Here is a 26,287-nt window from a genome sequence, read left to right as displayed (position 1 = left end):
ACATATCAGAAAATATTTTAAATATATTGTGGATAAACAGAATTTTAATATTTCTATCTAAGAATATCATTCATAGTTTAATTTGATTTGATTTTGATTTAAACTTTTAATACTTAAAATAATGAGTTGTTTTTATTTTCTAGCATGTGATTGTTATCTTATTGGTTCTGTTGATCGTCGGTGTGATGAAACATCTGGACAGTGTGCTTGTAAACATCACGTTACTGGTCGAAGATGCGATCACTGTGAAGTATGATATTTTATTAGTTGTAACTTTTAGAGAATATGCATAAAACATTCATATGTTTAGTTGATTTTTAAATCTCTTTCTTAGCCTGGTTATTGGAATATAGCGTCGAGGGATGGATGCGAACAATGTCGTTGTAACAGTACTGGAATTTTATCACCTGTTTGTGAGGAAACTACTGGACAATGTAATTGTAAACCTGGAATTGGTGGCAAGGAATGTGATCGATGTCTTAGTGGTTATTATGGTTATACATCTAGAGGATGTCGTCGTAGGTTCTTATTATTTGCCTTATAATTAATAAAATAGCTAAATAAATTACAACTGTTACAATTTAAACTTTTTATTGTTTTGATATAAAATTCATATATCTTATAAATTAAAATTATAAGAAAAATATCTTTAGTAGAGTAAAACTTCTGAAATTTTTTGATTCAAGTATACTTTTTAAAATTAATGTCTACTCTAAAATTCCTTCTGAATATTTTTATTGTCCAGATTTCTAAAAGTATATAAGCATTTCATTATATTTTGTATGTTAACCCAGAGTAGAGCTGATAAAGACAGTTACTAGTATACTTACTTATTTAGGGTCAACAATTAACATTCACAAACTTAAATGAATGCTAATTGATTGATATCTGGATTACCAAAGTAGTAATGGACTTAAATTTTTACTTGGAGTGACTTGGATTTAATGATTTGATCAAAATATGTTGGGCTTAGTCGGGGCCATTGAAAACTTATATGGGGGTCTGGGGGTAGAGAAGGCCCGTTTTGCCTTTTTAGTGGAGTTTTTTGTCATTTGGTTTTTCTGAACAAATGAAATATGTAGAATATTTCTTTATTAATAGAAAACAGTTTTAAAGATTTTACTTTTGTTAGTAAAATTAACATTAATTTTAGGGATAGCAACCATAAGGGCCTCTGTTTTCCCCAGGCTTGGGAAAAATCCACAGCTTACTCTCTCGTTGGCCCTAGCCCTGGGTGAAGGACAGACCATCCAACACTGTTCACTCTATTGAGGATCTGACCTAACCCAAGAAAAAAATTTCAACTAGTTAAATTCTAATTTGAACTTTTGGTCCTAAGTTTTAAGTAGTTGGATGTAATTATTTCTTTAGGATGTATAAATATAACAAATTAGAGTATAATTCTAAAGCACATCGTTAACAATTATCATTGAATTATTTTTAATGTCAATAATTGAAAATATAAAAAATAAATTAAATTATCATTTCATTAAAAGTAATAAAAATATTAAAAATTTTGTCATTATATCAATATTTTAAGATTTACTCTAAATTAATTTTTTTATAGAATGTGATCCATGTGATGTACCAGGACGAATTTGCGATCCCAAAAATGGTAGATGTGTTTGTCCTCCATACACAGAAGGAGATAGATGTCAGTTTTGTACTCCAAATGCCCATGGTTATGATCCTATTGGAGGTTGTGAAGTAAATATTAAGTTATTAATAGTGATAATTAATAACTCTTGTTATTAAAACATTACAGTTGAAAATGCATTTCATTTTTAAACTTGATGTAATTTCAGCCATGTAACTGCAATCCTAGGGGATCTATCAATCAAAAATGTGATGATGTAACAGGAAATTGTTTCTGTCAAGAAGGATTCGAAGGGCGACATTGTGATATATGTAAATTTGGTTATTATCAATTTCCAAATTGTTTCAAATGTGACTGCAATTCTGCAGGTACTGATCTTACTAGATGTCACCTGGATGAAGGTCAATGTCAATGTGATGAAAGAGGACAATGTCCTTGTAAGGTAAATTGAGATTTAAATAATATAATTTTATATTTTTGGGCTATATATTTTAAAAAAATTTGCTTAATTAGATTATAATCTTTAAGATAATTATATACTGTTATTCAGTACAATTTCTTTGACAGAACTGATGAATTTTGCTAAAACTATAATTAGATTAATTAAATTATTAGAATTTTGTTAAAATTATAATAGCCAGAAGACCAAAAATTTTAGAGAAATAAACTTATACAGTGCTGTTAAGGGAGCTGTATTGTAGTAAAATTATAATTATTTCTAAATTTTACAAATGAAAAATAGAATTATTTTTCAAATACAGGTACTCCTCACTTTAGGACCTATCTGTTTAATGACCACTCGCACTTACAACCAATTGAGTTTCAACCTGCAATTCAGGGAATCCTCTTTCTCAGTTTGAGTGTTGGTCAGTGGCGAATGGTGACATGCGCACTAAGCATACTATAATAGGCTTGCGCGTACTATAATAAGCTAATAGTGTACTGTAATAGTCTTTTTATGAATAAATTTGAAGTTTGTTGCATAATTTGTATAATTTTACGATTCTATATTCCCGGTGTAAGCTCCTCGCTTATTGACCAGTTCGCTTAATGACGTAGTCGTCGGAACGGAACTCAGTCGTAAAGTGAAGAGTACCTGTATTTAATGAATAAAACACTATAAATTTTGGCAGTTCTGGACATATAGAAACGATTTCTATGTATTCCAAACCATCAAAAAAACAAAATTTGGCTGAGTTGGACTGCTACTCATCCTTCCAGACAATGTTGAATAGGGACACTTTAATTATGATCACCTGTATGTTGTCTGATTGATTGGCTTTTCTTATTGGTTCACACAGAAAACACATTCAGCATATTATACAATGTGTCCATATTTATCCAAAGACAAAATATATTTTCCCAGCATTGCACAAATGTGTGTAAAATAACTGATATTTAAAAGTGTAATTTACTGAAAAAATGCCACAATAATAATAAATTAATGCATTCAGTAAAATAGAATAAATCCTTCAACAAAAAGACATATGACAATTGCATAGTAATTCATTGATAACATGTAAGTTTTTTTAACATCAGACTAAGATGCAAATCATGAAAGCAATCGTGATGAATCATATTGTGAAACACAATGCCAGTGTTTCTAAGAGTCAACATGATGCATAATGCCACATTTGACCATCTATATCTTTGTATAATAACAACAAACATATTGAAGAAAAAATATTCCAGATTCTATTTTGTCTTTCAAACATGTCAGTTATTACATGTTTTATGGTTATTTCTTTGTATATCTTTGCAAAATAGATGTGACTTCTGTTGTCTCTCTGCCAGCTTGTGTTTCATACCACATGTTCATTATAACTTGTATTATCAGAAATATCAGAAATTATAAGATGAATAAATCAGTCTTTATGAGTTCCTAGACCTCAAGAACCATTCTTTAAAATAATTTCCTTACGTAAGAAAACAGTGTAGAGGTATGTGACCAACCATAAGATACTTCAGCAGTCATCTTGTAAGACCATTGTTAGGGCCACATGCTAATGCTTCATAAAAGTTATACAAATTCATGTCTGGCATGGATTAGTCTCACTGTAGAAAAATGTCCATAAAAAACACAAGAATGATCTATGTCTGATATATACCTATTTTACACTCAAGGTATATATTTAATTCAACAGAAAAGGAAACATTTTGCCATGTAGTGGCACAATATGAAATGAGGGTCTGGATCACACTAACAATTGGTAGAGAGCAATTCAAAAAACTGGAGCAGAGTTCAACAACATAATAAAATATAACACTTTTCAGCATAGGTTTAAATTAATTACTGAATAGAATATGATTATATATGCTGTGTATATAATTCCATTATTTTACAGATTTTGATTTATACAGGAGTTTATTGTGTAAAATGTAGGAATTAGGCAAAGAAAGACAATGATAGATATTTAAATATTTAGTAAATTGTGCAAAAATTTTTGCATAACAATGCAAGCATATAAAATAAAATTATATCATTGCTGTTTTAAAATGTTTTAAAATAAATATTTAAATTTATATAATAATATATTTAATAGGAAAATGTTATTGGAAAAACATGTGATAGATGTAAAGAAAATGCATTTGGATTATTAGAAACATATTCGAAAGGATGTTTTGAATGCTTTTGTTTTGGTCACACTCAACAGTGTAATCAAGCAAATTTAATGTGGTCAAAGGTATTTCTTTCATTTAAATATTTAATGAAATATAAACTTTATTAGCAAAATATAAGTTTTACATTAAACTTTATTAAATATGAATATTTAGTTAACAGCCCCAGACAGAGAAGTGGAATTTGGAGTCGGAAATGACGAAATATCTGCTCTTCAAGGTTTCAGAGTAATACCAGGACAAACTCTTAATACTAAAATGAATATACCGTATGTTTTAGATCAACCTTTATATTGGAATTTACCAAAAGAATTTTTAGGAGATAAAGTAAATATAATTTTATTAAATTTTTATTTGTAATAAATGATTAGATATTAGTTATATATATATATATATATATATATATATATATATATTATTTAATTTCTTATGATATGTTTCTTGTCTATATACTTTAACTATTCATAAAGTTATATTTATAATATTTATTATACTGTTTACACTATTATGTTGTAGTTATTGATAATATAAATATTATTTATTAGGTATTATCATATAATGGAAGACTACAGTTTTCTGTTACAAGTCATAGTGGAAGCCATTTTCCTGATGCATTTCTACATCGATATCCATTAGTGATAATTCAAGGCAATGGACGTCTTGTTCTGACACATACGCCTCGATCTCTTTCCAATCAATATACTATTCATTTGCATGAGGTATGATGATTTAGTCAAAAAATAAAAAAAACTAATTAGCATAAATTTACAAATTTGCTAAACAGTTTGTAAATAATGTATTATTGATATGTAATATCATGTTTTTTATATATTATTGCTTTAGTATTTATTAATTATCATACTAAATTAAATAATTTAATATGTTAAAAATTTATTAAATAATGATGAAAAAATAACATCATATTAAAATGAATGTATTGGTCTCATTCTTTCCCAGCCATCTTTATGAACTTAGCTGTATCTTTTTTATTTATTTTTTAACTCTTCCACTCCTATGGGCACTAAGAAGGCCTTTATAAGTGGGCCTGACCAAACACATTATAGGTTTGATCAGGCCCACAATGGGTGCCTGGTTAGGGGTGGCTGGGTGGTAAGGGATGGGACTCAAAATATCCAGACCACCTGACTATATTAGTGATGGGCATGAAAAAAAGTATTACAGTGGAACCTCGCTTAACGAGCACCTCGCACAATGAGCATTTCGCATAACAAGCAAAACAAATTGTAAAAATTTGCCTCGCTTAATGAGCAATGTTTCATATAACGAGTGATGAGGAGAGGGGAAGTTCCGAATTGTGTGCATGCGGCATGTTCCATCAGTCTGTGTTTAGCACTCATTCCGCTAGCACAGCGGTTCCCAACCTTTTTTGGACCAGGGACCATTTTGATTTTATTGTTGCTAGCAGGGACCACAAGGTTTAAGAAAAATAAACTGTGTCAATCTAAAAATAAACTTTAATCAAAACTTAACATAAGTAATAGTTAAACTCAAGAGTAACATGCTTTAACAGTACTATTATAATAGAAAACATATCATTTTTAGTAAAAATTAAATTCAATTTGTATCAATGTGGGAATAATAACTCAAAATTAATAAAAGTTTTAAATCTTTTGCAGACCATATTTTAGCTCTTGCGGACCACTGGTGGTCCACAGACCAGTGGTTGGGAACCACTGCGCTAGCATCTTAGTGTTGCTTGTGATCACATATTTTTCCAAACTTGTGCTCACACATATTACTTATAAACATCAACAACAACATAGTCCGTTATATAATGAACACGCCAAATGATATGCCAAATTCTTGGGCCATTAAATTTAATGACCAATTCCAAATTAAATTTTAGAAATGTCCGAATTAAAAATTAATTATTTATAATTATTAAATTCAATACAAGATGGAAATATAACTGCCTATCTCTAGTAAAATTAATTAATTTCTAATATTTAATTGTAGCCTTTACATGACCCAAGAATTTGGCATATCATTTGGAGTGTTTATCAAACATTTTAGCTGTGATTTTTTATTTATTTCTGCAAATTGAATTCTCATTCCAGGATGGTTCATTCCGTGCTAGAAGAAAAGATGATGATGATTCACACTCCTTAACAGTGTATATTGTACAATTTTTTTGAATAAATGTTATACATAAAACATTTGAGCATTTTTTCGGCATGGAATGCATTATTGTATTTTACATTAATTTTTATGGGAAAAATTGTTTCACTTAATGAGTGTTTTGCATTACGAGTAAGACTCTGGAACAAATTATGCTCGTTAAGCGAGGTTTGACTGTATTATGAATTCAAAACTAATATCTACATTGTAGAACAAGTTAAACAACACATTTTAAGCATTTTTTAATGTATTTTTTTTAATATTTTATAAATATATGATACAACTTTTTATAAGAGAAAATGATTTTAGTTTTTAAGTTTTCATGAAACATAGTAAAAATTTATTAAAATTTTTTTTGAATTGTAACAAAGATTTAAAATATAATAAAATCCTATTAGAGAAATAGAATCCTTAATTGAATTAATTAATAATAAAGCCAAACAATTACCTGATTAAATTTGGCTACATCACTGCTGCTAATGATTAACTTATTAGTAGTGGTAAAGTAGCCTGATTTAATCTGGTAATTGTTTGGCTTTAATATAATCATCAGGCTTTGAGAAGTTTATATATGAGTTAATTAATAAATAAATTTATAAATTTTATTATTAGACACATATATATAAATAAATTTTTAAAAAACACAATATGTATTGTATTTTTTTCAATTAATCCTGGATTCAACTAAACTTGTCTTTGAATAAACCTCTGGTTGGAAAGTATGGGAAACATGGTGAAGTACTGCACTGCATAGGGTAACATAGTTTAAAGTAGCAAGTAAGGAGTTTAACTAAAATTTTTAAGGAAATAACATAAAAAATAAAAAACAAAATGCATTAACTCTGCTTGATACTTATCATTTGGGTGTCTTAGCTTTTGTTCAGAAAGTTCTTTTATAAGCTAATAAACACATGCATTTTGTATATACAATATTCACAAAAAATTTGTTGTTGTTCTTAAAGCATTCATGATACTGCTCACAGAAACATAATACAGTAACAGGTGCAAGTAGTATAGATTAATGGCAAAATGAATGTTACCTATTTTTGCAAAGTAATCTTTTAAGGAAACACTAAATGATAGACATGACAAACATCAAATATGAATAATGTATTATGCTTTTCAGATTTTAATTTTATTATATATAATATAAAAATTTCTGTGATAAATCTGTAAGATTTTTCATTAAATAAATGATGAATGAACCATATAAATGAACTATTTCCTTCAGGAAACCAAACTGGAGAAAGTAATTTTCATTTATTAATATATAGTTTTCAAAATGATGCTAGTTTTAACACAATTTGTTGATAAATGATGAATAACTTTGATTAGAAAAAATACTAATTTCTTATTCTTAATTAGGAAAAAGCATTCTAATTAGCTGAATTTAAAATTTAAAAATTATATGTTGTAATCATTATATTCCAAATTTAAATGGCCAAATAAAGTTTTCAAAAAATTTTTAAAACTGTCATGTTTTTCTTACATAATTTTTACTTATATTGTGATATTCTATATGTATTTTGAATTCTTTTTAAATGCATATAGCTTTACTCAGTTCATAATGTTTAGTAATTTTTATTCAGTAATTAGTTTTACATTAATTTTACAGGATGAATGGCAAGATCATGAAAATCCTCAAACTCCTGTTACTCGAGCTATGATAATGATAGCATTGCAAAGATTACAGTTGATCTTAATAAGAGCTACCACAGGATCTGATGTTAAATATGCCAGGTTGTTAATGTTCTTTCTTTAATTTATTTTGTTATTTATAATTTATTAATTTTTGAAATAATGGTCTTTAGAAAAAGCCTATAATAAATATTTTATACTAGAATTTAAAATTTTTATATACAGTAGAGTGTCGTTTATCTGAAAGCTGGTTAACCGAAAGCTTTCCAGTTGGAATGTGTCGTGCTGAATAGAACATTTTTGATACTAGATTAACTTCTAAAGTATAATTTTTTTGTTTTATATTTTTCAATATATTTATTTTGTTTGTACAAAATAAAGAAATAATTTTTAATGATACAATAGTGTCAATTATTATTATAAAAATTTTCGTTAGGCTTAAAATCGACAAAAATTCAACACGAAGCGACACGCAATGGAGAAAAATTTCAACATCGGATAGGTTAATATATTTTTTCGTACATAATCGGTTATCCGAAAAAATTAGTTATCCGAACAACCCCAGTCTCCAATTGATTCGGATAAATGACGCTCTACTGTAATTTAAAGTTATATAAAAATTATTTTTAAATACATCTTTTGTAATTTAGTGATTTATACATTTTTTAATATTAAATGTTTTTATTTAACTGGTTTTGTATCATGTCCTTGAATCTTGCAACTCAAATTTCATCTACTTCTAATTAAGATAGAAGGCTGAATCTTTGAGAACATACCTAAGCAGGGCTGTTGAGAGCTCAGGGTAGAATGGGCAGGCTCCTTTAGCTATGTCCTTTTTTTTTGTTTTGTTTTTTTTGGAACAAGTGAAGCGTGTAGAATGTTTCTTTATTAATAAAAAAGCAGTCTCATCAATTTTTCTGTTAGTAAAAATATCATTAATTTTATAGGGGTAAGAGTCACTACAGGCCTCAAAATTTTTTCTGGGCCTGGGGAATTCACTCTACCTCAGCTTCCCACTTGACAGTTCTGCACTGAAACTTGATAAATATAATCAAATGTAGAATTTATTTATGGTGTGTTTGTGCATGTAAATGCATTGCAGTGGTGTATGTAGTGGGAGTAGTGCTATCATCACCATTCTTCCTCCAGTCTCAAAAAATATGTATAATAAAACCGTTATTTTTAATTTTTTAAATATATCAAAATTATTTACTTATATTGAGTATGAATATAAATTCTATATACAAATTTATCATTTATTCAATTTAGTACATTTTAATTATTATGTTTTTGAATGTATTATATTAACAAACTTCATTAGCTAATCCGATATACATTTAAAGCAATACACCAACCAAAGCCGAATTATCGGGCTAGAAACGGCTATAATAATAATAATAATTTATAAGATAATTTGGTACTAGAGTTAGGCATTAGGTGCCATCTCTTGCTAAATTTAATAATTATAATATAAATAATTTAGAACTAACTGGAAGAAAACAATTGGCCTGGAGTGGGACTCAAACCTGCTCTGGGCTGATTCTTTTCTTCCAGTTAGTTCTAAATTATTTAAATTATAATTATTAAATTTAGCAAGAGATGGCACCTAATGCCTAACTCTAGTACCAAATTATCTTATAAATTATTATTATTATTATAGCCGTTTCTAGCCCGATAATTCGGCTTTGGTTGGTGTATTGCTTTATTATATTAACATTTCTTTTGAAGATTTTGAATTCAATCAATGATTTATTGATTTTGTTTAATTTAGATTTTTGATATTAAATTTATATGCAAAGCTACATAAATAAAGATAAATTATTTTGTTAATAGCATATTTTTTTATATCTGGATATTACAGACTAAGTGATTTGAGTCTGGAAATAGCAGAAGGATCTTTTCATCAGAATCCTCTACCAGCTCATGGTGTAGAAGTGTGTTATTGTCCTCCCAAATATACAGGATCATCTTGTCAGGTATAAGTAATGATTTTATAATAGCTATCACTGGATTACATTTGGAATATAATATAACTAATTATTAAACAAATTAATTCAGCTGAAAGGTAGGAAGTTATGCCACCATCTTGTGTGAAATTTAATAATTAGAAATAAATTTAGATTAAATTAAATAATTTAGAAGTTCTTAAAGAAAAGATTAGCCCAGAGCAGGACTTAAATCTGTACCCTCTACATAACATGCAGATGTATTATCAGTTACATTACACAGATCTTTGTTCAATCTTTGCTTCCAGACTGGAAGCAAAGATTGAATGAGATCATATAACTTTAGAACTTAATCACTGTATTAACTAGAGATCATTTTACATCAATAGCTCTCCATGGCACTCCAATGATTATTTAAACTATTTATTTTAGAAAAGTTTGCTGATATAGTTAGAAAATAGCAAGAAAAGAACATTAAATTTATATTATAATTTTTTATTTTCATGTTAAAAAGTTCTGATTTTTCTTAAACATTATTTCAACTTTCAGGATCCAGCACCCGGTTATTATCGTAAACGTAAACCAAATTATCCCGATTATAAAAATATTTTGGATCTAGTTGGATGGGCAGAGCCATGTAATTGTAATAATCGCAGTAAAATCTGTGATCAAGAAACTGGAATATGCATTGTAAGTCATTTGAACATGACAGGTAAAAAGTGTTTAATAGTATTCAGAAAAAGATAAATATTCTACAAAATTGTTTTATCAGAAAATATTGTTTGTAGATGTTTTGCTTTTCATTTTATTTAGAATTGTACAGATTATAGTACTGGACCACATTGTGAAAGTTGTATAAAGGGATTTTATGAAGATGTCAATAGTAAAAGATGTCTACCATGTTCTTGTCCTCTACCTACTAACAGGTAAATATATATGAGCTTCCTCTCTTGACATATTGACAGAATTTCAGTTTTATGTAAAGGTGAATATTTTTATACTGTACTTCAATTGTTAAGACACACTTTCAATTTCAAATTGATAGTATATCGAAAATTTTTAGTAACCTAAAACAGAATAACTTTATAAATTTATCTGTAGAATTATTTACAATAGGACATCCATTTTGCAACTTTTTCCATTTGCAACCTCCTTTTATCTAAGAAAATTTTACATGACCCCCACTATATAGTTATATAAATAGGTATACAAGTAAAATCACTTACTGATAATAAATCATAAAACAATTTATTCCAAAGCAGTTCTTTAATATATATGTTACTGTAAATTTCTGAAGTCTGGTAACTTAGAAATTACCAGTAAATCTGAACATTTACTATACTGACTGGTGAAATTCCGAAATCCCTGATAAAATGTCCACATTTTGGACTTTTACTAAGAGATACTAGTAAATGTTTAGATTTACTGATCAGCTCGGGTGAAAAATGTATTCATGTGTATCTGTTGTTTTGTAATATACTTAAAAATATAAATTAAGAAAATGAAAGCATGCAACCTCAAACTGTCATCAGTAAAGAATTCACCTATAAATCTTTATTTGGTTTGAAAAAAAGAACTATTTAACTCTCATGACAATTTTTATTTTTTCTTAATTAATATTGCTCTTTAATATTCTATAATTATTATTGCCACTTTTTAAGAAAAATAATCCATTAATTTAATAGTTCTGTGATATAAATACATAATGTAAATTTTGTTATTTTATCTTTCATAAAGGTTTAGTGACACGTGCAGATCTGATGGAATTGATTACATTTGTATTAATTGTCAGCAAGGTTATACTGGTCGTCATTGTGAAAGGTATTTTATAATAATTTTTTTTTTTGTTACTAGAGTATTTAAAATACATAATATTAAATATTTTAGTATAATTCAAAATTAATACAGTCAAACCTGTTTTTATGCGGTGGATAGGGACTGCATAAAAAAAATCGCACGAAACTTCACGAGTGGCTATAAAAAATAGTTTTCCCAACACAATTAAAAAAATATTTTTTTTATGCGGTCAATAGGGACCGCATAAAAAAAGTCTCACATAGAAAATAACTCAAAACCATACGAAATAGAATTTATTGACAACAGTTGTCAGCACTTGACTGCATCGTCTCATTGATTGTCTGTTTTACATATTTTTGTCCAGGTGGTGTTTTGTTGACTTAAAAAATAAATTATTTAATTTTTTGCGTATTCATGCAATAATATTACTATAATAAGTTTATTTAGCTATAATAAGTCAACGTGAGACATGACAAATCGCACGAGACTAGTCGCCGACTATACCGCACAAATAAGAAATTGCATTAAAAAAATCACACAAATAAAAAATCGCACAAAAAAAGACCGCATAAAAACAGGTTTGACTGTATATGAAGGAAAATCAAAAAAGTAAAGGCATTTTACTTTTTATTAAATCAAGAATGAAAAATGCATTATTCTTCAACATGTAATAAGTTAGAACTCCATAATTATGAGGGAAATGCTTTAATGGATGCATATGTAAATGATGTCTTTTTGTTTGTTTTTGTTTTCCTGAAGATGAGTGAAATAACTTGAAAATACTTGAAAGCTATGTAACTATTGTTTATACAGGGTGTCTGAAAACTTACTGTGCAGTTGAAAATATTTGAGTTTTAATAAAAGTGAAGTTTTACATATGATATTGCAGTTTCCCCTACAGCAAATGCTGGAAATCTCCCCAGAGGCCCAAAAATCTAGAAGTGAGTTTCTAGATTACATGGGAGATAATGCAATCAGCAAAGAAGTCTTCCAAAAACTGTAGTCCAGAAACCAAAACATCTGCCATCAAGCATTAATGCCATCTACCATAAACTGGAAATGCAGAACATACAACTTACAGGTCTCGTATGCAATGTCATAAGTGTAACTTTAATGCCATTACAAATTTCTCACTGCACATTATCTTTTCAGACACCCTATATACCTAGTACATTCCATTAAAGCAGTTCTCTCATAATCTTCAAGATGTTCCCTAAGCTTCACTGAAAATTTTTCATTTTAATTCAAGCCTCCTTAGACTAGCTAGAAATGATAGGGTGCAGATATCTAAATCATTAGTAATAACTGAACAATAGGCTCTTTCTTTCTTGAATAGAATAGTGACTCAATCCATAAAGTTTATTGTCATTGAAATTGTTTGACAGCCAAAATGATTTTCATGAATCAAACTTGGTTGATGAAAATCATTTTGGCTGTCAAACAATTTGTTCTTCCTTTCTTTCAAAAATATTCATTTTGATTTATTTGTTATGTAAAATTTTGATAACATTTTATTTAAGAACTTTGATCAGAAGAAATTGATCACAATATGTTATTTATTGGCAACACAATTAGAAAGTGAACCTTACACTATTTTATTTTAACACGTTGACTGCCAACTATGAGTTGGCAGTCAACGTGTTCTCATAGTTGGCAATTGAACAAGAGGTGCCATCTGAGATAACTCGTGTTATATTTTCTATCATGTTTTGCCAGATATTCCCACAGTAAGTAGTTATTATAACTAATTAGTGGGCATTGTGAATGAGAACACCACATCTAATTGGGTATTATGAATAAAGTATAATAAAAGTTTAATATGTGATATAAGTTTTTATTTTGATTGCCAGATATGAATATTTTCATAGTAAACATACTACCAAAGTGTCTAATTTGTGCCTGTAATATAAATGAAAAATTAATTTGGTGTCATAAAAGGAAAAGTTTATTGAAAAAAATATTCAAAAACATTAAAAAATAAAAACATATTTATTTATATTACCAGAATTAATTATTGGATCAGACTGAATACAACCAACTGGTAAAATATGTTTAGATTTGTTAAAATATAGTTGTGAGATTTGGAATCATTTTATGACAATAACATTAGTATTACATATAAATTGCCTTTACTTTTTGGTATGTACTTGTATAAAATTATGTCTTCATCATTGATTGATTATTATTTAATGCATATATAACTTAAATAATTATATTTTAAAATATTGTGTTAAAATTTGGACAAGTTTTAGATGCTGAAAAGTTGAAAAATAGTTTTTATTTTAAACAAATGAATTTAAAAAAAAATAAAATTAATTTGTTCATATTTAGGGACTCTTTAGTGTATAATTGAAGTAATGTTAATAGTTTTGAAGATATTTTTCCATATTATTTTGGGAATTAGCATTCTATTTGAATAATAATAATAATAATCAAAACATATAAAGTATTTCAAGGCTGTTTTAACTTGATATGTAAATATGCCAAATGTGTCAGATTATAATTATATTTACAAGCAGATAAATTGCTGATATTTCACTATTTATACATAAAATACAGAAAAATAAATACAGTAGTTATATATTTTTATATTCACAAATTATTATATTTTTTTCTTCTTTTTAGGATAGTTTTCTATTGTTGGCATGGTTGTCTTCCATCCCAAATCGTGAGATGGAAACAAAATATTAATAAATCTTTGGCTATTTGTTTTTGTTTCTCCAAATCTTTCTTCTAAATTCCTTTCATTTTAATATTTTTCTTGACTTTATCCATCCATTCATCCATTCATGTGTATCTATGTCTTCATCTGTTTTATTTTCTGTGGTAGGCATTCCAAAATTTTTTATGGCATTCTTTCCATTTTCTATTCTTTTGATATGTCAGTACCATCTCAATCTTCTCTCTTCTGCTTTTTATATAACTGTAAGTTTTGTTTGCATTGTTTCTCTAATAATTTTATTTTGCATGCAGGAGAAAACCTTGCAATCTTCAATGATAATGTTTTTAAAGAATTTAAGTTGTCAATAGGTTGGTTGCTGAATAAAGAATTAAAGAATAGCTGAAATTATGTAGGGCAATGAAACAGTAGCATTTAATTGTAAAAGCCTTACTGTCCTTAAATTCTAATATTATTGTTAATTGTCTACTTGGACTTTACTTATTAATAGGACTTTATATGATGTTTAAAGATTGGCACAGTAATGAGAGTTAGTTCAAGAAAGAACAAAACTTCTTTATTATATCACCTGTAGTAATAATTTCTGTACACATATTATACGTGTTTCGGGCTAGCATGCCCCTCATCAGCCGTATTACTACCAAACATGTAAATACATATTCCAATCCCGAATATAACTGGATAATATTTCTCATTTTACAATTATTACTACAGGTGATATAATAAAGAAATTTTGTTCTTTCCTGAACTAACTCTCATTACTGTGCCAATCTTTAAACTCCAGTATAAAGTCCTATTAATAAGTAAAGTCCAAGTAGACAATTAACAATAATATTAAAACAGTAGTATTCTTTAAAGTCTGTGATTGAATCAAATTCAGTTGCCTATTTATCATTCTCTAAAATAAGCACTTAAGCTCTCAAAATGATTTTTATACAGTTTAGCAAAGTTATTGTTTCTTGCTGCTATTAACTGACTAATGTAATTTAATAATTTGATTATTTTAAAAATATTATATTTATATTTTGTAATGTACATAAATAAAAATGCTAATATTCAAATTCATTTATTAATTTAAGAAAAGTTTGCTATATATTAGTGTTGAATAACGAAACATGGTTTACATTATAACTAATTAAAATATTTATTACTCTATCATATACAACCTTGACTAGCAACAAAAGGTTTATTTAATTTGAAAATTTATCAGGTTTATGTTCCAGAAATCAAACATTTACAAATATTAACAGACATAGAATGTAAATAGTCAAATGTGCAAACATATTTAAATATGAAAATGAATTTTTTACAATTTGTTACATCTTTGTAGCATGCACAAACAAGCTTGGTCAAGCTGATCTGATAGCATGCTCTACAAAAGCGAATCAAATATTAATTTTGTTTAAAATAAATTTTATAAATTCTTGGAATTAAGAAGTTGTTGTATATGTGTGAGGACATGCACAATAAATGGATTGAATGAAGCATGCATGTGCAAATCTGACAGATCCACATCTGAGTGACACACAAAAGTCCTAACATAAGCACTTCTCCACTATAGTGGAGCATGCTAGAAACATAAAAAATAGAAACCTAAACATGATATTAGATACATTACAATATTAAATGCGTAGAAGTAATTACAAGAAAAATGTGTCTTCTTTTACATCTTAATGTCCTTTTCACACTTGGGAAATAACTGTCTTTATGGCGGAGTCGACTTTCTTTTGTAGGCTGCTCTATGATATTAGATGTTTGGAAATTTTTATTTGAGGTCAACACAACACACAGTTTAGTTATTATTTGTATTATTATTTTTTGTCACTTTTGCACATGTCACAGAGATGTAGCATATTGTAAAACTTCATTTTAAGTATTTAAACATATTTGGTGTTTGATAATTTATGTTCTGTGCCTGTTAACATTGATAAATGTTCAATTTTTGGGACAAACCTAATGAATAACTAACCGATAAAAATGATGACAAATTAACATATTTGAAGTTAAATAAAACTTTTTGCTGATATTCCAGGTTGTGTGTGATTGAGTATATACTGTAGCAGTCATATTTTTAAATTTAAAAATATTTATTAACTAACAAATGACCAGAATCATTTTTACTATGCAAGTTTGCCATTTTATTTGCTCAATTCTTCCCTGGACACATTTTGGTTGAAACCTTCATTAGCATGACATTCTTTACATTTAATCACAATATAACTGTATTTCAGAACTGAAATTTTGACTCTCCTAGTAATGTTCGAAATAACCACCCAGTCGGTTTGACAAACACAAAGTTTATATTTACAATACAAATGTACAAAATAATACAAAGTAGCGTTACAATTAATTATGCACAAACACTAATCCAAGCGACAACTGACTATATCTGTACAAGTTTGTCGGAAAAACTCCTTACGATCTCCACAAACAGACTTGTAATTAGCAACACCTCCGAGTCAGGAACAAGTTCGTAATAATCCACTGGAGTTCACTTTCACCAGATTTCCGTAACGTCCAACGAGAGAGATAGTTAGAACTCGATAACAACAATCCGAATCTGATCCGATCCTATCTTATCCAATCCGATCCTCCCATCCGATCCCGCCGAAACTACTGCTTATATAGCGGCCGGTGTTTGAATCCCCCGCCAATCAAATTCGAATGTTTCCACAACGTCCGGCCAACGGTCACTTTCCGCCGGCCAATCGTCCATCTATCGTCGATTTGAAACGCAACGGATCTTTCCAACGGACATTTCTAACGGCCGTTTCTAACGATTTTTCCATCAAGAAAGTTTGTTATCTTAAACCAGGGCGGGAATCGCACGCCTAGGCGATTCCATACCCTACACCTCTGTGGCCAAGGATCAAACTGAGCTTAGCTCAAGCCTGTTTGATCCAACAACACTCAGCAATTTTACAAATGTCCGTTAGTGCGGACTGACCCTTTACCTCCGGTACAACTGGGAATGTTCACTCGCACCTACGCACAGAGATGCTTGCGGGACCCGATACGACACGATCAGTTCTATGTCCGCGCACATTTTTACTATGATCTTATGCGTATCTTGATGCGATTTCCCTAGTCTGATCCACGACAAATATCCTTTAAAACTACTAGCCCGGGCGTCCCACGCTGAGGGCGGGGAACATAGGGGAAAATCCCCGATTTGTTTGTGTTTCCGGCCGCGATCGTACACCTGACGCGTAGGCAGAGCCATCGCTACTTTTCCAACGCTTATGCCCGAGCCAAATCCTATTCTGACCGTATTAGTCTGTGTTCGGCGGACTTCTAGTTTGTTTGTCCCTTTGGCCCAACTGCTTTCTGCCGTTCTCTAATCTTCTCCGGCGGCCACCCTCGCATTCTTCCCTTTCCAGCGTGTCGATTTTGTCGACCCGGTATGCTTTCCTGACCAAAATCGCACCCCCGACACTCAGTTCCTCAGCCCCTGTGAGCATCGTAATGTGAGCTGTCGTAATGCGAACCGACGCACTGCTTAGGTACTCGTGCCAACTCTGGCCGTACCTTCGGATATCCGTCGCCGTTTCCCGACGATATGAACCACAGTGAATGCGATTCGTCACCTTCTGACCACCTAATTGTTCTCCCTGCGGGGTCTTGTAAGCTAGCCCCAACATCCCTTCCCTTTTTTCTGGGAGTTTTACAGCCTGTTTAAAGGGTTTGCTGATACCACTATTCTGACCTATGTTGTCTGTGGGGACCGACGCGTCTTTCCCGCTCCCGGCGGCTTCCGACGGTCGGGGGAGTGACCTATCTTGGACTTGGGTGTCCCGTGGACCCGACCCGTTTTCCTCACTGTCGCTAATTCCGCTGTCCGCCGTCTCCGAAAGACGTTCTGGTTCCTTTCCCTTTTCCTGGGTATCTCTATTTCGGTCCGACACCTTTCGATGATCCTCCTCTGATATCAGTACGTCCGAGGTCTGATTTAACATGCCCGCTACAGCACGCGACACCAGCCCCAACTCTCGTGATTCCGTGGGATCTTCCTTCCCTTTCTCTTGGGTATCTCCTTTCCGGTCACCCACCTTCCGGTGGTCCTCTTCCGATACAGGTACACCCGGGGTCTGATTTACCGTGCTCGCTACCGCACGCGACACCTGCCCCGATTCCTGCGATCCTGTGGGACGTTTCTTCCCCAATTCTACCAGGATCGTTACCTTATCAACCCGGTGACTGAAGGCTCCAACCAGTTGGCTTTTCTCCTTTGTTCCTGTCACTGCTTTAGGGACCCATGACTCCCTTAAACCCGACGCTTCCGTCCCCGAAACCTCCTTAGCTGGGGGACCACTTCCGCCGCCTACTATCTCAGTTCCCTTCAGCGACCTCCCAACTTCGGGTTGGGTATTGCAAACTTCCTCCTCTCGTCTTGCCGCGACTCCACTAGTCTCTCTAATGTCCCGGTCTACCTGTGAGTTGTGCCTACTTTCTACTATTAGCATGGGGACTTTTGCCACCCTGACCCTAGAGGTTCCCATCTTCGATTTGGCTACCGGCATGGGCCTTTCTTCTCCCCGCTTTGCCTCGACCCAATACTTTGCTTCTCTGCTCCCCGGTGGACAAGAGAGTTTGGATGCTCTCACCTCCACCACCACGCGGTCCGCTGCCTTGGGTCGCATGCGTTCGGCCTCGCCGTCTACTAGCCTATCAGGACACCCTCTTTTCTGCCGGTCAGTTTCCCTTGGCCTATCCAATTCCACCCACGGCTTGTCCCCTGACAAGCTTGCTTTATCCCCGCAGTCGCGGTTCCCCTCGATGCTCTGTACGTACGTCTGCTTCTCTGTCGTAGCTCAGTTCTTCTGATTCTTTGGAGCGTAATCCAGGATAATTCGACGTAATCCAACGTAATCCAAAGTATCCTGTCGAGACTGCGCCAGTAATGTTCAAAATAACCACCCAGTCGGTTTGACAAACACAAAGTTTATATTTACAATACAAATGTACAAAATAATACAAAGTAGCATTACAATTAATTATGCACAAACACTAATCCAAGCGACAACCGACTATATCTGTACAAGTTCGTCGGAAAAACTCCTTACGATCTCCACAAACAGACTTGTAATTAGCAACACCTCCGAGTCAGGAACAAGTTCGTAATAATCCACTGGAGTTCACTTTCACCAGATTTCCGTAACGTCCAACGAGAGAGATAGTTAGAACTCGATAACAACAATCCGAATCCAATCCGATCCGATCCCGCCGAAACTACTGCTTATATAGCGGCCGGTGTTTGAATCCCCCGCCAATCAAATTCGAATGTTTCCACAACATCCGGCCAACGGTCACTTTCCGCCGGCCAATCGTCCGTCTATCGTCGATTTGAAATGCAACGGATCTTTCCAACGGACATTTCTAACGGCTGCCTCTAACGGTTTTTCCGTCAAGAAAGTTCGTTATCTTAAACCAGGGCGGGAATCGCGCACCTAGGCAATTCCATACCCTACACTCCTCTTTTACCATTCAAACATTTGATGACATATTCACATAATATAAAAAGTTTTCATGCAAAGTTTTAAAATATTTTAATTTTTAAGACAATAAACAAATATCAATACAATATATACTTACAAATGGTATCTATAAAATTAATATGTATTTAAAACCAGTGTAACCAGCAAATAAATGACAAATTTATGCAGTAAAAATGATTTTAGTCATTTGTGTTAGTTAACAGATATACTTTCTAGTTTCAATTAAGATGTAATTAATAAAAATATTAATTATTTTAATATATAACTTATAATTTGGGTAAATTTCAGTTCTTAGTAAGGGTTTTGGACCCTTTCCTCAAATTTGATGCCCAGATGACCAAAAAAGTCAAAGAAACCAAATCTTTAATTGTGAATTTTGGCAAAACCTCAGTCTCTTGACTGGACTGCTTGTGATAGGCTTAACAAAGCAAGCAGTGTGACTCTGATCATGCCTCAGAAGTAGTCAGTGCAATGGCATTTCTAATGTTTTCCACTTTACTAGAAAGAGATGGCTTTTAGCCATCTCTTTCTAGTAAAGTGGAAAACATTAACATTGATTTTTAGCATTATTTTGAGAAAAAGTTCTGAATTTTTTCACTTTAAACTTTACCTCATTTTTGATGGTTTTCAAAATTTCAGATAGGGTGATTTCAGGGAAGCTATTTCTCGCAAAGGGTTACATGCAGATCATTGGTTCCTTTGGCTATTTTTACTTCTATGGGCATGGTCTACACTTCTGATAAGGTCCTATTGCTTTATTCAGAGTTGCATTTGTATCATAATTTGTTACAATTAATAAAAATATTTAAAAAATTGAATATACAGATATGGTACATTTCATACTTCTGCTAAAATTTATGTTAGCTAAATAAACTAAAATAAATTTTATAGATGTGCTGATGGATATTATGGAAACCCAAATGTACGAGGAGGATCGTGCGAACCATGTAACTGCAATACATATGGGTCAAAAAGTCAGATATGCGACAAAGTTACTGGAAAATGCCTTTGTTTAGAAGGATTAGTTAGCAGAGATTGTTCAGAATGCAAATCTCGTCACATATTGACTGAATATGGCTGTAAATGTATGTTGTTAAATGTTTGTATTTATTATTTTATGAACTATTTTATACAAAAAAGAGAAATTAATTTTAAAATAAAACTAAATGTTTTCAAATATATATTTAATTTTGTATATATTTTCAATTATATGTATATAAGCTTGAATAATGAAGCTAATATTTTATTATAAACAAATTTTAGCTTTATTTACAAAGTATGAAAACCTAACTTAAAATGAATACAACTAACTCGAGTTATTTTAAATACCAAACATACGGCTGGATTCTTTATTGGTTTATAAGTCTTATAGCCAGATAAAGAATCCAGCTATTTGTTTGGTATTTGATATAATATAAAAGTTCAAGCTTATAAAAATATTTTCAATAAAAAATTATCACACAATATTTTCTTCAATGGTTTGATACAAAAACTTCAAAAATTTAATACAAAATGTGACTTAAAATAAAAAATAACATATCTGATATAATAATCACCACATTATGCATTGTGACTCAGTACATAGCTGCCAAGTATTTAAAAAAACCCTAGTTATTCTCATTCTTTCTATACATATTACAGACATTATCTGCAAACTTTTTGAACAAACCAGCTATTTTAATCATTAATTTAAGCATATCTTATAATAATTAAAAATTAAATTTATTCTAATAGAATGTACTGTACATATATGTTTACAAATATAATTTGTTTCTTTATTTATTAGCTTGTATCGACGAGTGTACTGGAGCACTATTTGCAGATTTAGATTATATGAATGACCTTCTAAATAAAGTCGACTTGTCAAATATATCAGTTATTCCTTGGGCCTATTTACTTTCACTTCAAAATCAATCAAGAGCACTAATTGTAATTATATTGCTTTAATTTTTAAATGTGTTTTTGATATTTATGTTGTTTTCTTTAATTGTATACTTTAAAAATAGGAACCGGTAAATGTATATGTAAAAAGAATTGCTTTCGGAAAGAAACTCATTGACAACTTTACAATATACTTTGATCTGGAAAGTTTAGCAGATATATTATTTGTAGAGGTAAGAATTGAAAATGCCTAAATATTAATCTTTGTCATATATAAGATTAATTATAATTATTTTCTTTAAATAGTCTAGGGATATGGCAGCTAAAGCTATATTAATAGCTTCTAATGCTGAAAGAGAATTATTGGATGCAAATGAATTGTTAAAAGAAATCCAAAATTTACGTAAACAACTTGCAGGTAATCATTTTAATTTATTATTTATTTATTTAGTATAAAATGGGAAGGCTATATTATTAACAAAAGTCTTCCTCAGGAAAAAATTATTCAATACAAAGTATTAAATTAATTAAAACAAAAATATAATGGATGGTTGAAATGATTAAAGTGTATGCTTCAACTCTGACAGATTTGGACTGAATTTCAGTCAGATCCTCAGAAATTTGCATGAATGAATTTGATCTTGTCACTTCATCCAGTTTTAAGTTTGGTTTAATATTTTTTCTTTCTTTTTTAATTATTTTATTTATTCTGTTATGTGAATAGTAGGAAGGCTTTTTTTCATGCCCACCAAGCATTTAACCAGATCCATGGTTGTTCAATTAAGTGATGACAAAAGGAATATCTGAAACACCTGAAATGTTCTGAGGATACATTCATGCTCAAATTTGAGTCCCTCAGGGTAGCAGTCTAACACCTTTGTAACACCTGAACTATCGTTATCTCAGTTTACATACAGTTTAGACTTTTTGAGTTATATACCTGAAATGATTCTCCTCAAGAAAATGTTTTATTAAAATTTTATAACATTAATAAAGAATTTTTCTCAAAATCTATATGTAATTCCTTTATATTCTAATTTATTAGTTTATAATTTAAATTAATGAATTTATTGAATTTCACATTGTGAAGATCTCAATTTGCACTCAATTCCAATTTTTATAATTTGTTACATATAAAAGCTTGAACCATTGTTCCACCTTCCTTCTTTATGTTGGCTAAGTCCATTATGTGTAAGAACTTATCTGTGATGACTATAGCCAGATTCTCAATGAGCTGATGGATACATAAATCAATTAATCAATTAGTCATTTTATAAAAAATGACAAATTTATTCAATTGTTAATTTTTACAATTAGCATAAAAAATAGGCAGTAAAATTCAGCAGATTGGTCTATCATTTGATTTACAGTTTAATTAGACTCATTGATCTTTATTATAGTAATTTTAAAATAGTTTTAATAGTATATTTTATAGTACTTATACTGCAAGAAATCCTCAATAATTTGAGCTCAGATAGTTCAAAATTCCATCAATTCATAACTTACTATTTGCTCCAGCCTGGGATGTAGAGATATACACATTAAGGAATTCTGTTAGTTTGAAATATGGCTATTTTGAAATTCAAAGTGAAAATTCTGTCTGAACTATGATGTGTGCATGTTAACTCATTTGTTTAAATTGAAGTATCTTCATACTATAAGAGAACAATAGTCCAAGAACAACAATAATCTGGTCAATGTGGCTTTGCTTTTACAGTAATACATGGGTAAGGTGACACATGGGTGTCACCTTACCTTTGGAATACCTTTTTTTTCTTATTTCATAAAATACAGATGGTTTTCAGGATTACAAGATTGGTCAACAAGTAGCAAATTGAGATATTTGTAGGGCTCTAGGCTACCAGATTTGGGTGACTTATTACTTTTTGGGCCACTTTAGAAATACTTTTGATTACATTTTGAGGAATTCTTCTTTACGTTTTATAAAACCTATCTGGCAACCTGTGAAGTTCTCACCAGACACATGCTGTTTACCTGCAGTTTATTTATATTATTAATTAATGAAAATAACGTTCTGTATACCTAACTGTATTCCATTTGCTTATTAAATTACATTGGTTACATGGCATTTGGCATATTGTACAGAAATATGTAAATCTTAGATAATTTTAAACTCAATAATTCATAACTTGCAGTTATTTTGTCCCTTGAATTTCAAACTAACAAGGATTTCCTGTATTTCAGATTTAGTTGCTCAATTGGGAAGACATGGTCAAGATCCAAGCAGACCAGGATCAACTACTGGTAGATTGTTAGATGAAGCAGAAAGAATTCTTAGAGAATTAAAAAAGAGGGATTTTGAACCTAAAAGGAGACAAGCAGAAAAGGAATTGAAGTATGTTTTAATTATTATTACTGTATTATATTTTATCAATCTAATATTATAGGCAGAGTGGTTAAATTTGAATTTTGTGGCATTATTGAATAAGAACTTTGTATCATTAACCCAGATATCATGAATGTGCCACTTTAGCATGTTTAACAATAGGAGAAAGGATCTATTGAACTCTGTATGTTTTAAATTGAGAAATGTTGTGGCCTTTTTACATAATAATGTTTTTATTCAAAATTCAAATTTAACTAGTCTGCCTTATTAACTTTTTATTATTCTGATCAAGCAAAGCTGGGAGTTTAAGGGGTAAATTCCACTGAGTAATTGACAGTCATATCGCCAAAACAAACACAATATATTTTTTGTAATTAAGAGAAATACAGCAATATAAAAAAGGATGAATCTCCATTCACCTTTCTTGACTGGCATTTTGTATGAACTATCAGTATCAGAAGGCAAAATCAGTCTCCATTCTCCCAATGATAACTATGTAAATATGGCTAGTTCCAATGCAATCTAATTAGTCCTCCAACATATTTCCCAGTTCCTTGTGAGTTACCATAACTACAGTGTGAAATTATAGTTATTCCATATAAAAAGTATTAAAGAACATATCAACATTGTTGATCTTCAATTTAGACAGTTTTATTTTCACAGTTTTAGAATTAAACTATATAAATTTTGTTTCTTGAATGCATTTTTCATTTAATTTGTTTATCACACATCGGTTATACTGAAAAGAAAAATTTAGAAACTTTAATAAAGTAATTAATTTTTATACTATTTCAGAAAAGCCCACGATCTGTTGGAACGAGTTAAAGGTTTAACGCTTGACAGAGATCATTTAGATGACTTGCGTGATCGATTAGATGTATTAGAACATGCATTAATTAATAGTATAAAGTTAATTAATGAAGATGTAAAACAACCTACCCATCAAGCTCAAAATATTATTCAAGGTACACGTGGAGCATTAGAAGAAATACAAGTATGTAAATAATCAGTTATAAATTTTTATATACATATTATTTTTGAACTAATGATATTAGAATTATAATAATTTTATAACTTTTACATAATTATGCATATTTTATTAGGATGCTATTGATAAGATACTTGAGGTAGCAGCTAAAGCCAATAAAACATTAACAGATGCAGATAAAATATTAGAAAAAGCTAGAAATGCTGTCATTGATGCTGATGTCAAGTATGATGTAGGTTTCTTTTAAAGTCTTCTGTATTTAAATTCTGATTTTGTGACATAAATAAAATAAATATAATTGTAATTTATAAATAATATTTTAGTCCTTGGCACGTGTCTCAAGAGAATTGGATAATGCTACAAATGAACTGGAAGAAAAATTTAGTATTTTATCTCGTTTGAATCCATTATATAAGGAAAAATATGTCATTCCTGCTCAAAAACAAGCTGAATATTTAGAAAAACAAGCAGAACATCTAGTGAAGTGAGTAGAATAAATTATTAAAGTGTAGCATTTAATATTTTCAGTATGTGTAAATTAGTTTATTTTGGTCATTAGGATTAAAAATTAAATATTGATATAATTCATAGGAATTTAATAGAATAAATTAAATGTAAAAATTTTACATTTGGTTAGTAAAATTTTATTTTCTTTAGCATATGTTGCAAATAATTTAAATTAAAAAATATTTTAACTATTATTATACTATACAATATGTAACTTAATGACAATTTACTTTTATATTAATAGTAATTAAAAGAAGTTTGCCTGTTTTAAGTTGATTATGTCAGGTCTGAATGGTTGATCTACACAAACTCGTAGCATTTAATGATGACATGCCTTGTGTTAAAGATGAATACAACATGAGTCTAATAGAAAGTAACAATACTTAGATATGATAAATGAATAGTTTTATTGACTAAATAGGATTACAGAGTATTCATAACAGGGTCTTAGGTGCCTAACCTAAGTTGAAAGAGACAGAAAGAGAGAGAGAATGAGAGTGATAAATATCACCTGTACAGGATGAAGTCAGCAAAATCACCTGGGAAAATCCAATAAACCAAAAAAAAGTCCAAAATAATTATTGATTTCACCAAGACTTTTTGGAACACACAACTTTCAGAATAAGTTCTTTGATTCTGTTATCCCTATGTAG

At 30.3% G+C, this 26,287-nt stretch overlaps 1 protein-coding gene across 1 annotated transcript in view; it reads left to right on the top strand.

The window, feature by feature from the left end:
- The window catches only part of LOC136975509 (laminin subunit alpha lam-3-like), a 108,888-nt gene that overhangs the window by 48,089 nt on the left and 34,512 nt on the right, over positions 1-26,287 (top strand). Inside the window, 20 exon segments of the mRNA XM_067270571.1 lie at positions 144-250; positions 335-518; positions 1,568-1,707; positions 1,806-2,039; positions 4,141-4,281; positions 4,373-4,543; positions 4,762-4,935; positions 7,971-8,095; positions 9,855-9,969; positions 10,489-10,629; positions 10,753-10,865; positions 11,677-11,760; positions 20,803-20,996; positions 21,698-21,840; positions 21,918-22,025; positions 22,099-22,210; positions 23,998-24,148; positions 24,935-25,133; positions 25,243-25,359; positions 25,451-25,611. Coding sequence (XP_067126672.1) covers positions 144-250; positions 335-518; positions 1,568-1,707; positions 1,806-2,039; positions 4,141-4,281; positions 4,373-4,543; positions 4,762-4,935; positions 7,971-8,095; positions 9,855-9,969; positions 10,489-10,629; positions 10,753-10,865; positions 11,677-11,760; positions 20,803-20,996; positions 21,698-21,840; positions 21,918-22,025; positions 22,099-22,210; positions 23,998-24,148; positions 24,935-25,133; positions 25,243-25,359; positions 25,451-25,611 — 2,914 coding nt within the window.

This window comes from Centruroides vittatus, unplaced genomic scaffold (assembly GCF_030686945.1).
Source record: "Centruroides vittatus isolate TY-2023 unplaced genomic scaffold, ASM3068694v2 contig_374, whole genome shotgun sequence".
Classification (NCBI taxonomy): Eukaryota; Metazoa; Arthropoda; class Arachnida; order Scorpiones; family Buthidae; genus Centruroides; species Centruroides vittatus.
Note: the sequence above shows the minus strand (reverse complement) of the source record. Positions and strands in the feature narration are given on the sequence as shown.